At 44.0% G+C, this 14,032-nt stretch overlaps 1 protein-coding gene across 4 annotated transcripts in view; it reads right to left on the bottom strand.

The window, feature by feature from the left end:
* Positions 1 to 14,032, bottom strand: part of Dido1 (death inducer-obliterator 1) — a 54,292-nt gene that overhangs the window by 14,463 nt on the left and 25,797 nt on the right. For all 4 annotated transcript variants that reach the window (XM_048441310.3, XM_048441309.3, XM_087910899.1 and 1 more), the window contains 6 exons: positions 12,023 to 12,235; positions 10,960 to 11,179; positions 2,413 to 2,842; positions 2,136 to 2,295; positions 963 to 1,079; positions 716 to 820 (listed from right to left, as the gene is read on the bottom strand). In XM_048441310.3, the coding sequence (XP_048297267.1) occupies positions 716 to 820; positions 963 to 1,079; positions 2,136 to 2,295; positions 2,413 to 2,842; positions 10,960 to 11,179; positions 12,023 to 12,235 (1,245 nt within the window). The remainder of the gene's footprint in view (positions 1 to 715; positions 821 to 962; positions 1,080 to 2,135; positions 2,296 to 2,412; positions 2,843 to 10,959; positions 11,180 to 12,022; positions 12,236 to 14,032) is intronic.

Raw genomic sequence — 14,032 nt, 5'->3', positions numbered from 1 at the left:
CGACCCTCCTACCACCGCCATCCTTTAACACAGTTCCTCATGTTGTGGTGACCCTTAATCATAAAATTATTTTTGGTGCTACTTTATAACTGTAATTTTGCTACTGTTATGAATTCTAATGTAAACAGCTGATATGCAGGATATCTATCTATGAACCCTTGTGAAAGGGTTGTTCTACCCTCAAAGGACTCATAACCCACAGGTTGAGAAAAATATATCTAGTACGTGCTGGGATTACAGGTTAAGTGAGAACATGCTTGGCTCAAGTAGATAATTTCCTTCCTAAATTCAATCTATCTCTGAGTTAATAGCACAATGGAGAGCCAGGTGTGGTGCCGAGGCACTTGGAAATGGAGGCAGGTGGACCTCTGAGTTCAAGGCCACCCAGATCTACAGAACAAATTCCAAAACCCTGTCTCAAAAAAACAAAACAAAACAAAAAATAATGGAGAAAAAGCCCACTAAGACATGTCTATAATCCCCAAATTCCAGAGGTGACATATTTTAGGCCAGATGAAGAGAGATTGTCTCAAGAAACTAAAGGAACCCAAATCGTCCCAATGAAGAGAAGCACTTGGGAAATACTACACCACACATACATATATACTGTTCAAAGGTCAGTGACTTGCTCGGTGACTTAAGACACCTGAAAGCAGGTAAGTAAGAGATGTTAGTTTTAGTCTCTGTGTAAACACTAGACACCCCAAATACTCACTTCTGAATCTGACACTGGTGGAGAATCTTCCATGTCAGGAATAGTTTCTGGCTTAGCAGTGTTCTTCTTGCTTTCATTAAGCAACTTAGTCCTGGACTCCATTACCTACAATGTGAAGGACAGAAATGAAGGCTTCAGCTTTGGGTTCTAGGTAGAAAGAATATCCATCCATCCTATAAACAGCTTAATTGATTCTAGAAAAATGAAACCTCCAGGGCCTCAGGCAGTCACCCTCCTCAGCACTCACAGATTTTGTAGGCTTCTCTGTCCACATGGAAAGTTCTTTAGATACAAGTTCTTCAGGTTTCATTCTGACAAGTTTTGCCAAGGAGATTTCTTCTCTAAGAACTCGATGGAAAAGCCCCTAATGAAAAAAAAAAAAGTCACGTTCATTTCCTCACCCATAAGTCTTCAGTGTTATCTTTTACTCTGGGTCAGTGTGAAGAAATAAAGCAGCACAGTGGAAATCAGATGGACCCTGAATACTCCAACAACTTTAACTGCACACACCCTGCAGAAGTGCACCCTCCACCCACGATGAAATAGGCAATAGTACAACTGAGAGCCGGCTTCAAGGTCATCTGCAGAGTCTATGCCTTCTCAGGATCACAAATCACATACACAACTTGAAATCCAGTTTAAAAAGTTGGAAGCCCGTAGAGGTGATACACACTTGGAGTAGTTAGAAGGCCAGATAGTACATGACTTTAATGCCAGCACTGAGCTCTGAGCTTGAGGCCAGCCAGAGCTACACAGTGAGACTGTGTGCCCCGAAAAAAAAAGTTAGAAATAAAGGCAGGAATATGTATCACTTCTACCACGGGATTGCAGAGCATACGATGCAGCCAAGACACTTGATTCCGGCCCTAAAACTCAGAATTGTGTGTGCTCAGAGTCCAAAGAACACTATAAACAATCCCAGCAGTAGAAAGGAGGAGAAGCATCATTGAGAACTGCAGGGTGCCATGTTTTGTGTGGCTGAGGAAGAGAGGTTAAGGAAAAAAAGGTTGCTTGAATCTTTAATCCCAGCACCTGCTAGGCAGAAACAAGTGGATCTCTTAAGAGTTTGAGGCTAGCCTGGTCTACAAAGTAAGACCCAGGGCAGCCAAAGGTACAGTGAGACCTTGTCCCAAGAAAATCAAACCAAACCAAACAAGGTCCACCAGACATCCCTGAAAATTAGGATGGAAAACTTTTAATCTCAGGGTAGTGGGCATGTGATTTTTGAAGCAATTTAGGCTAACCTAGTAAAATGGAAGGTGAGGAGTTATAAAATCTGTTCTAGCAGAGAAGACAACCCACAAAGACGGAAAGGATGCTCCAAATGTGATTTGCTATGTCACCGTAAAGCTAAGAGAAAAGAAGGCAGGGCTCTATTCTAGGTCAAAAAGTCCCAACATCTAGTTGGGGGCACACAGACCTGATTCTTAGGATCCTTAAGGTTGAACATGATGCTGCGATATTTGCTCTTATAACGATTATCAGTAACCTGGAACAAGTTAAACATCTCCTTCTCAATGTGGAGGGCAATTTTTCCTACTTCATTTTCTGTCATTATTAAGTCATCGCTGTCATTGACTCTGAATAGAATGAAAAGAGGGATTATATAAATCGGGGGGCACTTGCCTAGTGGGGAAATCCAGAATACTATCACCAATGCTTTCTCTGCAAAAGGTATGACATGTACAACAGCCCACCTTTTCCATAAAATCTCTTTCAAGGAGCGCCTTATATTTTGCCGAATTTGTGAATTGGGTTGTGCTGGGGCTGGAGAGGCTGCAGAGACATTGGCAGCCACTGGCTTCCTCATAACTCCCATCACAGCAGCAGCGCCAGGCAACTTTTTGGAAGCAACTGTCACTGGTGTTGGTCCTGCCTGCCTGGAAGAAGTGCCTGAAGGGGTGGTCGAGGGCCATGGCCTCTTGGGGATGGTACCCTTGAAGCCTGAGGGCAGCTTCTTAAAGGCTGGTTTGGCTCCTGCCACGTTAGCATAAGGAGGACGCTTCTTTGGAACAGGATTTCTAGGTGAAGTCTGTCTGCCCATCAAGGAACCTGGAGGAACTGTCTTCTTTGGGGCTGCAGCTGCTGCCACCGCTCTGTCCTCCATCCTTCTGTCGTCCTTCACGGCTGGAAAGCAGAATGCAGACAGAGTAAGACACAGGCAACACACACAAACTTCAGGCCATTATATCACGGCCACCCTGGAAATACCCACTGCAACCTAGGCATTTGACAGATACACTTGCAGATAAGGTTTTAAAATCTTGAAACCCAGAAAGATTTTCCACAGTATTTCATGGTGGTGATTATTATTTAGAAAGAAAAGGCTTTCGTGTCTCATTCCATTAAACCTTTTACTCTAAACAAGTCAATTATCAAAGGCTCCAATTAATCACCAGCTAAGCTCTAAAACTAAAGTACAGGCTTCCCATCAAAATAGAGCAGATTGACAAAGATAATTTTTATTAACAAGTCAAGGTATTTTTGTATAAACTTGAATTAAAAAAAATCTTCTCAAGGGGAATATCAGACAAACTCGCCCACCAGTCAACCCTTAGTGCCCTGGAGACTGACACCTTTCTTTAGCACAAGGAACACACATTACTTCATTATCCCTCTGCAGGAGTCCCCTGGACACATAATTGATAAAAATATAGACTGGTAACATCTACAACATAGGGAAGATCAGTCAACCTATTTTCACATCACAAGTCAGACACCAAAATAGAAGACTCTAGTGGCTGTCTATTCCTAAGAACTCTCAGCTCCTAGGGTATTTGGCATTTCACCTGCATGTCTGCACAGATATCACATGAAATCAAATCAGCAGACTCCTTTTCTTGAGGCAAGGAAGCAATGAACATCAGATGCCAACCCCCCACCCCCTTCTCAATTCAGTCAGCATGGTAAAATGACAACCTGGTGTTTTAAATACTTGTTCTGGGTTAGATCAGTGGGTCAGTACCACAGCCTGGGTCATGGAATTGCATGGTGCTTGTCCAACACGATGACCAGTAGCATAAGGGATCAAACAAGGCAAAGAAACATCTGTGAACATGTGGCTCAGGGCTGCTGTCTTGTCAGGCAAGGAACTATGAGATGGCTCATTTAGACAGGCAATCTAAACAGTGTGTGCTGGCAAAACCCACACTACACAGGCAGTTCCAGCCAGTCCTGAAGCATGATTTCAAGATCATCCCTTCTGTTCCCAGTAACCACTTCTAAAACACCAGGAAGCCCAGAAAGCTCAGGAAGAGTGGAGACCCCATGTACAAAGAAAGCTCATTTCAACAAACTACTCTAGGTTCTAGGGGCACCACCAAAACTTGCCAGATCTGGCTACCACCCTATCACTGGTAGTCTGTACCACTGCCATATGGCCAATTACAAAGTCGCACTAAAAACCTAGAAGACGCAAGTCTTGCATTTCATCTGAAACCCTTCCAATTTCACCCCAACGGCCCTTTGTGGTAAGTTCTCAGGATGACACTAAACCCCTGCCTTAAAGCACTTGAGGGGCTGTGCAGAGTGAAGTCACATCTATCAATACTGCATTTTTTCTAGACGAGGACAGAAAATATCCAGAGGCAGATCGGTACAAAATAGAAATTAGGAGCATACTCTGAACAAAGGAATATACTATTTCTTTGGTCATGAACCTGTTTTTATAATACAGTGTGTAAGACAATTGGTTTATTAGAAGAGAGCACATTCTTAGCCAAGCTTCCCATAGATCAAGGTCAAAGTCCAAGGACTCTGCAGTGGGTGTCTCATTTCTAACTCTCAGCTCCAGGGGGTTCAGCAATTCACCTGTATGTCTGGCTGCTGGGTAAAAAAAGTGCAGATTTCTTTTAGGAAGGGCCAGGAAGGTATTAGAACTCGGAGAACAGTAAGGACCAAGTGCTACATAAGGCGCTGATACTGGGCAGGGGTATAATAAATGTGTATTAGACTGCCAGCCATCTGAGACTACAACAGTGAAGTGGTAACAAAAGCAGGACCTAAAACCAGCTGTCTTCCCTCTGTAAAAGGCACTGCCAGAACCTCAACAAAGCCCATCTACATAGCCTGAAGCACCCGTGATAGGATTTCCTTGCTTCTGGTTACAAATGTGGACCTCAAAGCCACAGATCCAATCTCTCTCTTTTTATATTTATTTTGATTTTTGAGACAGGGTTTCTCTGTAGCTTTTGGTGCCAGCCCTGGAACTAGCTCTTGTAGACCAGGCTGGCCTCGAACTCAGAGATCCGCCTGCCTCTGCCTCCCAAGTGCTGGGATTAAAGGTGTGCGCCACCACCGCCTGGCCTAGATCCAATCTCTCTTGATCTGACTGCATTCTAATTATTTCTAATACTTCCAGGACGCACTTAATGACCTAAGAGCAGGGATACCTATATGTCACTCATCACTAACCATCACTCTGCAGACTTACAGGTCCAGTTCTTTTTGCCCATTTAAGGCCAAAAAGTCAAGACCCTTTAGTGATACTTCCAGCAGTGTGCAAAAGGTCATGCTATATAATTATAAACTGCCAAAAATGTTACACAAATGATGGGTGTCACTAGTCATCTGCCAATCAGCATCTTGACACTCCACTCTTTTATTTTGGAGGGGGTCAAACCTGGCAAAAGTCATGCTCTGCCATTGCTCAAGGGACTGACATGCTCTAGTCCCTATAGACAGAAAAAGCAGTGACGATTTAGAGCAGCAACTGCTGCAATGCCAGCAGCAGAGATTCACTTTCATTTTTGAGTAGAGCAATAAACAAATTCGTAAATCCTAGTTCCATTCCCTTCCCCAACTCCTGGGTTTAAAACCCCTGCCTTAATCAAGTCACTTCCTCAGCCCCAAAACTCACTTTTAGCTCTATACTGTATAAAATTAGTTGTAACCAATGGGAGACCTATCTTACAACTTGTGTGTTTTCTCTGTTGGCCAGCAAAAAGCCATACCTGGTGCCACTAGGCAACCGACAATGCTGAGTTCCCATTCACATGTCCATCCCGCTAGTTGAGATATTCTAACATCCTTCCCTGCCCTCTTGTGGGGGTAAGAAGGTACTGAGCATCACTGAGTAGCAGGAAGAAGATTGTTTCCAGTGCTATTGTTGACCACTGTCTTAAGGGAACTGCTGCTAAGGCCAGTTCTTTGTTTGTAATCAAAACTAAGTTGTTTCAAGTTTGATGGAGTGCTGCAGGATGCTCTACACAGGATCACAGCAGCTGAACTACTCTCGTCACACCATGGGTTCATTAGCAAGGCTATAGCACCACTGGCCACCAGATGGCAGTAGTGACTCACAGTGGAAGTAAGGAGAAAGGAATTAGGGGACAAACTCTGGGCTTATGTGCTCCCCAGGCAAAACCCTGGAACTGCATGTTGAAGCCTAACAGGGAGTAGGGGGTCACACACAGGGAAGGTGTCAACCACCTCCAGACACCTTGTCTGGTGATTGTTCTTGCAGGAGGCGGCTAAGCTTGTCCCCATGCAGGTATTTCACCTCCAGCACCTTAAGAGAACTGCCTTGTGGAGTGACTATAAGCAGCACCAAGTTGAATTCTGCTCCTTAGCTGTGTGGGCAATGTAACACAGGGTTTCCCATTGTGTCATTGCACCTCTTCCCGGCGAGATGGCAGTAGCAAGTGGAAATGTTTCTGCTGTTGCTCCCTAAACATGTTGAAGTATCTTCAAATTAACACCCTTAAAGAGGCTGAGGCAGGACCGAGGGAGAGGTGGCCAGGGGTACTGAAATCATCTCAAAAACAAATTATCTTTTTAAAAGCAGGTACTTTTATATAAGATCTGGACAAAGGCAGCACAGGCTATGTCAGAGATGCTCTTTGGATGCCTACTGTGACTACAATGACCCTGTAGAGGTCCGCATCCAACTGCTATGTTCGGGGGAATGAAAACCAAATTTTTATTTCTTACTGATGTCCAGTATTTAACTTCCATCTTAATGCAGAGATCAAGTCTAAGAAACTTGCAAATTATCTTAATCACTTCACTAGTATCTTGACATTTTTAACTTAAATTACATTGGCTTGGTAATGTTAATTTCACTGGAATGCAGTTGGTGAAGGCCATGTAGGTATTTTGTCTTGTCCAGCTATGTGGAAACTGAGCTGTTTCTCAGATTTCTCCAAACACAGGCACAGATGACTTCAATAAAGTCCATTTTAACCATTATTTCTTTGTACCTATTGTTTACTGAAACCAACAAGACAGGAACATGTTAAAAAAAAGTTCATGTGCCTTCCTTGAACCCTCTAGACCTTAAGGGTCCAAAGCTGGAGGCGCAGCTGAGAACAGGTGAAGAGAATGCAACATTACATTAAGTTCTTGCCAAACTTGTCCAGGTTTGTGGCAAATCAATGTTGCCCAATCATTAAAGCAGCAAAGAATCTGATATTTCATGCTTACTCTCTAACTTTTGGACCCTAACATAGCAACTATATGCATGTCGGTGTGTAGCATTTTACCACTTTATACAGACTAATAATAAATACACTAATGATGAGTTGTGGCAGGCATCTTCAGAGGTGACCTTTGTACTGTTGACCGGAGAAATGCAATCAAAAGAATTTTCTTGGAGTGTTACCCCTGGGATCCACAGCAAGGTCATTCAGAGAGGTGAAGGACACACACAGGAGGGACAGTTGTAGGACAGACGTAGTGTTCTTAGGGGCTCATTTGGCAGGTTCAGGTTAGTGCTATGATCCAATTTTTAATAGAGATTTATAAAAAGTAAAATGATTTAAAATACCAAAAGATGCTCAATGTATATTATAAAATGGCTACCAAGTTTAACCCCCTTGGTACAAATTTTGTTTTGGGAGGGGCTTTTAGATGTGAAAGCTGCCCTCCTAATCCCCATTTTATTGCCACTAAAAACTCCGGAGGAGACAAATAAACGGCTCATACAGCTGATAAAACACAGGTCCACCCTTAGGTCTCCAGGTCCCTCCATGTACTAGAGAATTAGTCCTTCATGATCCCATCACATGTGCTTCTGGAGCCCACACCTTGAGACAACCTGGTAAAAATCCACTTCTCCCTGCTCCACCCACTCCCCTACCTAGTTGCCTGTGCAGGATGGATGCACCAACAAGAAAACATGTTTCCACATGGGCAGGATGCAGTCAATTCCCAAGATGTGGGTTTATAGGTTTCCACTAATCCCCCCAGTCAGATGCAGTGTTGTCATGTCAAGACCTATTCAAACACCCAGTGTTTTAAGTCACTTGATGAGCCATTTAATGAATCCAAAATATTAATTGTGCATACAGTATAAATGCCAAATTCTGTTTCAAAACTAATAAATCAAGAATATTTTAGTCAAGTGTTTAGCCCACTTCCCTCCCGACAATGGGAGGTGTCAGTAAAAATAAGAAACAAAAGGAAACAAAGAAGGGTAACAGCAGTATCAGGATCTTCAGGTATTTTAAAAATGACAATTGTTTCTATAAATTAAAGAAACCATACAGATATCCTAGAAAAAAATCAGAGGAACAACTGTGCGTGAAATGGAATCACCTGCATGTGGAGGAGTGGCTTCCTGTGCAGGGCAGCATACTGCCTGCCTGCATCCACCTAGAGGGCGGCAGCAGCAGGGCTCGGCTCTGCCATGCAGTCTTCTCAGTCAGTGAACATGGTGAGCATCCATTCGGCAGATTGGAGGATGTGTTCCCAGCACTGGTTTCACTTTGAACCACCCCCACTCGGTCCCTCCCCATCCCCTCATGTGTGTTTTGCACACAGGCAGTGGGAGACAGGGCCAGAGTCCTTGAGACACAGTTGCAGACTGTGTGATGGTGCCTCACCACTGTGCAGGCAGGGCAAGAGGGGTCAAAGGGGCCAGGCTCTGTTTGGACAGCAAGAGGCAGAAGGGACATTGCTCCCCACTGATGACACGACTCTTCTTCTTAATGTTTGGAAGATAACATTTGTGGAATACAGGGGAAAAAACAGGCAACTGGTTCAGAAACATGTCCCTAATGCATGCTGTATTTTGAATGCCGGTCAACTTTGAGATGCTGGTATGTTGGGAAGATTAACCAGTTGTTAACTTGTCCCACTTTCCTGCACCTGGAGCCTATCAGCTCTACTACAGAGCCGATGTGGAAGACAGGTGAGATAGGACAGAGAAGAACTTGAGCACAGAAACTCGTAACCAGCTGGGCAGTGGTGGCGCACACCCTTAGTCCCAGCACTCAGGAGAGGCAGGTGGATCTCTTGAGTTCGCCTGGTCTACAGAGTAAGTTCCAGGACAGCCAAGGCTACATAAAGAAATCCTATCTCAAAACAAAAATAGACTGGTCACCTTGTTGACCCCTGGGAAACCTTCCATCTCTCCCAATGTCACGGAAGGGAGACAGAAGACAGTACTTAGATCTTAGGTCCACTATTCTCCATCTTCCTCACCAATATCCTCTCTCTCCAGGACACAGGAACTTCTATCATGTCACACAGGGAATATACTTACCAGGGTCTGAAACTGAAACTAGAGGTTTAATTGCTTCTAAAGTGAGACCCTGAGCCAGAATCTCAAGAGCAGCTTTCCCATTCCGGGCACACAATAAAGGCGAACCGAGTTGTTGTCACTCTTCAGGCCCCAGGTTTCTATCCTTTATTGTTAGGTCTACAGATACTTAAAAAGCAGGGGAGCCCTATAGGTGGCGGGCCTTTTCCTGTTCTGAGAGGGGTACTTGGCTCCAAGTCTACTCATTGGCTCACCATGCTGCTGCTGTAGAGCTGCTGTAACTGGACACCTGAGACCAGACATGTCTTCTGCAAACAAAACTCACTACTTGATTGCCTGAAGTGCACAGGGGCTGCCATAAAACAGCAGGGTTCGCCAATTTACTCCTGTTCTTGGATCTTTTACATTCCTTTCCCTCCTCCTTGCCCTAGAGACAGGTTTTCACTCTGCAACCTAGACTCAACATTCTCATCTCAACTTAAGTTAGAACTCTGAACCCACAACTCCATGCAAAGCTGCATTCTCATTTTGTGAACCTACCTGAAAGATGTCCCTCCCTTAGTGAACTTGCTAAAGGGCTAATAAGAGATGCAGCACGTTTATACGTGTGAAATTCAGAGTGTGATACTTATTAAAGGTTACAAATGCACTGATGGGTTAGGGTACAGACTGGTCAGTAGCACTTACCTAGTCATGCATGAAGTCCTGGGTTTGACGCCCAGCACCACATGCCTGTAATCCCAGCACTCAGGAAGTGAAGACAGGAAGATCATGGGCTAGGAATGCAGCTCAGCTGGCAGACTGCTTCACTAATATGCCCCAAGTTTACACCCCAGAACATAAATTAGGTGCATGCCTGTATATCCCAACACTCTTTACAGGTGGAGGCAGGAGGATCACAAGTTCAAAGTCATCCTCAGCTTCAAGACAAATTTATGGCTAGCCTGGACTATACGAGCCCCCATCTTGGGCTGAGGGTGGGCAAAGATGGAACAAACACTATCAAGAACACAACTGAGAACTCACTTGAAACCACTGCACAGAAAGTGTACCTTATAGAGCCGGGGGCTATGAAACAAGAATGGCTTCAGATTTTGTGATCTAATCCAGGATTTCAAAAATTTACTCAAACTATTGCCATTACAATTATTTGAAATCTGGGGCAGACTACTAATCTAAACATCTAAAAGGAACCTGGAAGCCACTACCCACAATTCTCCCTTTGATGAGGACACTACCTCAGTATAAAGGTCCACATAATTGTTCACATTAGGGTCTGAGCAGCAATGATGAATGACCTTCAAACTGCGAACCTGTTTGTCATGTAGGTGTGTAGTGTGTGAAAACAAACACAAGCAAATTATCTACCTGTCCTTTCAAATGTCCTAGCTCCTGGAAAAAAAAGTTTTTGCTATAGATGAGCAATGACGCCTATGTGTGCAGAAAATAGGTAATGTGGAAAATTTCTCATAGATTGTGCAGAGCTGTCCTGTGAGAAGTTGGAGTCTGCACAGTACTGAACCTGGAATCTGAACAGTGTACTGATGTAGTCCCATCTTGAGAGCAGTGCAAATACTTACCAAACCTGAACTCAAATAAGGAATTGCCTCCAATGTGAGACTCTCAGTAGTGAGACCTACACAGCTCTTTAGGAAACACCCAGAGAAGCTCCACAGGCTAGACAGGAATACCTGGGGCAGCCCCAAGCAGCCATCCAGACGATGGGAGGGGCCTGTGAAGCCAGCCTTCGGGTGATACGTACATTTGCTCAATAGGGTGGGTGAGAGCGCAGTGGGCTTCTCGGGCTTCTCGGGCTTCACGGCATTGTAGTTGTGGTCACTCGCCCAGGATGGGGTGGTGCTTTCGCAGGTTATCTCCTTCCCTGGAGCTTCACTCCTAGGAGCCACCATCACTTTCTTCACTGGGTTTTCTTTTTTTTCTGAAGCTACTCTCTTGTGCACAGAAGAGATTTTAATCCCCACCTGGATAATCAGTGAAATCCCAATTATTAAGGTCTGAAGTGACCAGTTAGAGACAGGATGTTGCCTTTTATTGTTATGTTGGCACCTGAAGACCCAAGCTGAAGCAGACTCTGGAATCTTGAGATTCCATATGGCTGTCTACACACCCAATCACCTTAGTACTCCCACTTAACATCTGGGTAATGTAAAGGTTCCTGACCCAGATTGGTCTGTAACCCAGTGGAGGCATGAATCCCTCTTGGCAAAACAGCAAACCAAGCTAAAAACAAAATGAAAAGGGCCTGCACCCAGGCATGAGAATGTGCAAAGAGCAGACTCCAGTGCTCTGCACTAGACCCGCACACTGTATAAAGCAACTACTTTTCTGGGATCCAATATGATAGCCTTGAAAAACAAACAAAAACAAAAACAAAAATGTCAGGCTTGATGGCACAGGACTGTAATCCCAGCTGAGTGGGAGGCTAAGGCCTGCCTGGCTAAAGTAGCGCCTTTAAAACAAAGGAAACACTCTTCCCGTGGGATATGTAGAAATCCTAGGACTGCCCAGGCGGCAGTGGTACACACCTTTAGTCCCAAGCACTCAGTAGGCAGAAGCAGGAGGATCTCTGTCAAGGATACACAGTGAGACCCTGGCTTGAGAAACAAACAAACAGGAGCTACGAGCTTGCTGTACATTCATGTCCTCAGCAAATGGGGAAGATAGGAGGTAAGAAAAATGTGATCTAGATTTTGTTGACAACTGTTGTTCCCTGCACTCCTCATGCAAACAACAAAAGATCTATGAAGAGTACTTTCAAACACTCCCTGTTTCAATTGTCCCGAAGGTGACTTTCATCAGCTTACCTGAACACTGCATTTTGGAAGATTGAACTTTTCTGGCTTCATCTTGACCTTTTCCTTGGGTTTTGGTTTTTGTTCTTTACCTGAACTTAGAAATTTCATTGTAGCTGCAGCGTGTTTGAGAATGCAATCATTACTGCAATACACTGAATCAGGCTGTGCTACATTGGAACACCCAGGGCCAATGCACTTAGCAGCACCAGGAGCCTCTACGACCTGCAGAACGAAACAGGTGACTTCAGACAATATACATGCCAACACTAGTACTGAGCACTGTGACAGCTCTATTGATGGCATTGATCATTGATGGCTACTGTGATCGAGACACTAGTAGTGTTCTTTTCTTTTTTTGAGAGGATGTCTCACTAACTCTGGCTGGCCCGGAACTCAGAGAGCTACCTGCTTATGCCTCTCACTGCTAGGACTAAAGGCACAACAAAGTCTATACCACTATGACTGGTTCTAACAATATTTTTGACATGAATAAAACGTATTTTTTATTTGTTAGCTATGCATGATGGCATAATCTTTAATACAATTCTAGTACTTGGAAAAGGAAGGCAGCAGCTTCCCAAGTTCTAGACCAGCACAGGCTATATAGTAAGACCCTGTCTTTGTTTATGTGAACTATACAAACCCATTTCCCCCTTAACTGTCCTGACAAACTCTGTATACATGGGAGCTTCAGATCAACATGCCTCCTACAGAAAACATGTGAAGGTCTTAAATGATAACTAGAGTTAGAATGGGGCTGGAAATATGGCCTAGAATGCTTTTACAGAAGACCAAGTCAAGCAGCTCACCACCTGTAACTTTAGACTCCTGGCCTCTGAAGGGCACTGTATACATTAACATCCCCCCCCCGACAAATACCTTAAAATAAAACATTATAAAAAAAAGGTCAAAAATGTCTATTTAATGAGGCACAAATTATGCCCTTAAAATTCTTACATTTTGTGCATTTTTGTGTGTGTAGGGGTGCACACATGTGTACAGTTTTCAAGAGTCAGCTCCCTCCTTTTATCATGTGGGATCTGAAGATCAAACTCAGGTCATTAGTTTGATGACAGGCACCTTTACTCAATGAGCCACCTCAGAGGCCCAGGTGGAAACTCCCTTATGAGCATGGGTGATTTGCCACAGAAGTCAGAAGTGGGCATTCAAGTTCCCGATGCCTGAGTTACTTGAGATGGCAGTGAGATGTCATGTGGGTGCTATGAACTGAACCCAGATCCTCTGTAAGAGCAGCTGTTTTTAGTCACTGAGTTACCTCTCCAGGCCCCCAGGAGAAAGAAAAAGGTCTCCTAATGTAGTCTTTCTTGGCTGGCCTGGAACTCACTATATAGACCAGGCTAGTCTTGAACTCATACTGCCTCCAGAGTGTGGACTCTGTCACACCCAGCCCTCAGGTGAAAATTAAGAGAAAATGTGCCATTCCCTAAAAGAGAAGAAATCCAATGGGTTTTGAAGAAAAGCAGGCTTTTTTTGGGTGGTGGTAACACTCAGGATACACAATTAAATATTCATTTTGGATAATTAGTGACCATTTAGTTTGAAGTATATCAGAAAGACTGGATGGGACAAAAGCCTGACAGCCGGAGACCTCAGAGGGTCATCTTAGCTATCTTCTAATGAGACCACATCCTCCAGCCAAGATGAAGCCTTGGGAAAGGACACTCTTGTTCCCCTTGGGGGTCAGGGCTCTGTACCAAGATCTGACTCATGGATACCAGGGTGGAATTTTAAGCAAAGTATGTAACTCAGCAGCAGAAATCACACACAGCAACAGAACATGTGACGTCTCTGCTACAATTTCTACTATTCTGTTGATGGAAAAGCTAAGGACACAGTTAACATGTCCCTTACACTGAGCCAGTTTTCAGTTTAAATATTTAACATAGTCGCTTTTCTTCTACCAGATCTAAGTTTACAAAGAATAAAATTCAGGCCATGTCTAATATACTGGCAATAAAAACATCAAACTGATAACTTCGAGTAAACGGTGCCAACAGC

The sequence above is a fragment of the Myodes glareolus genome, chromosome 10 (assembly GCF_982192425.1).
Source record: "Myodes glareolus chromosome 10, mMyoGla1.1, whole genome shotgun sequence".
NCBI lineage: Eukaryota > Metazoa > Chordata > Mammalia > Rodentia > Cricetidae > Myodes > Myodes glareolus.
The sequence above is the reverse complement of the archived record's forward strand: the minus strand, read 5'-3'. Positions and strand labels throughout refer to the sequence as shown.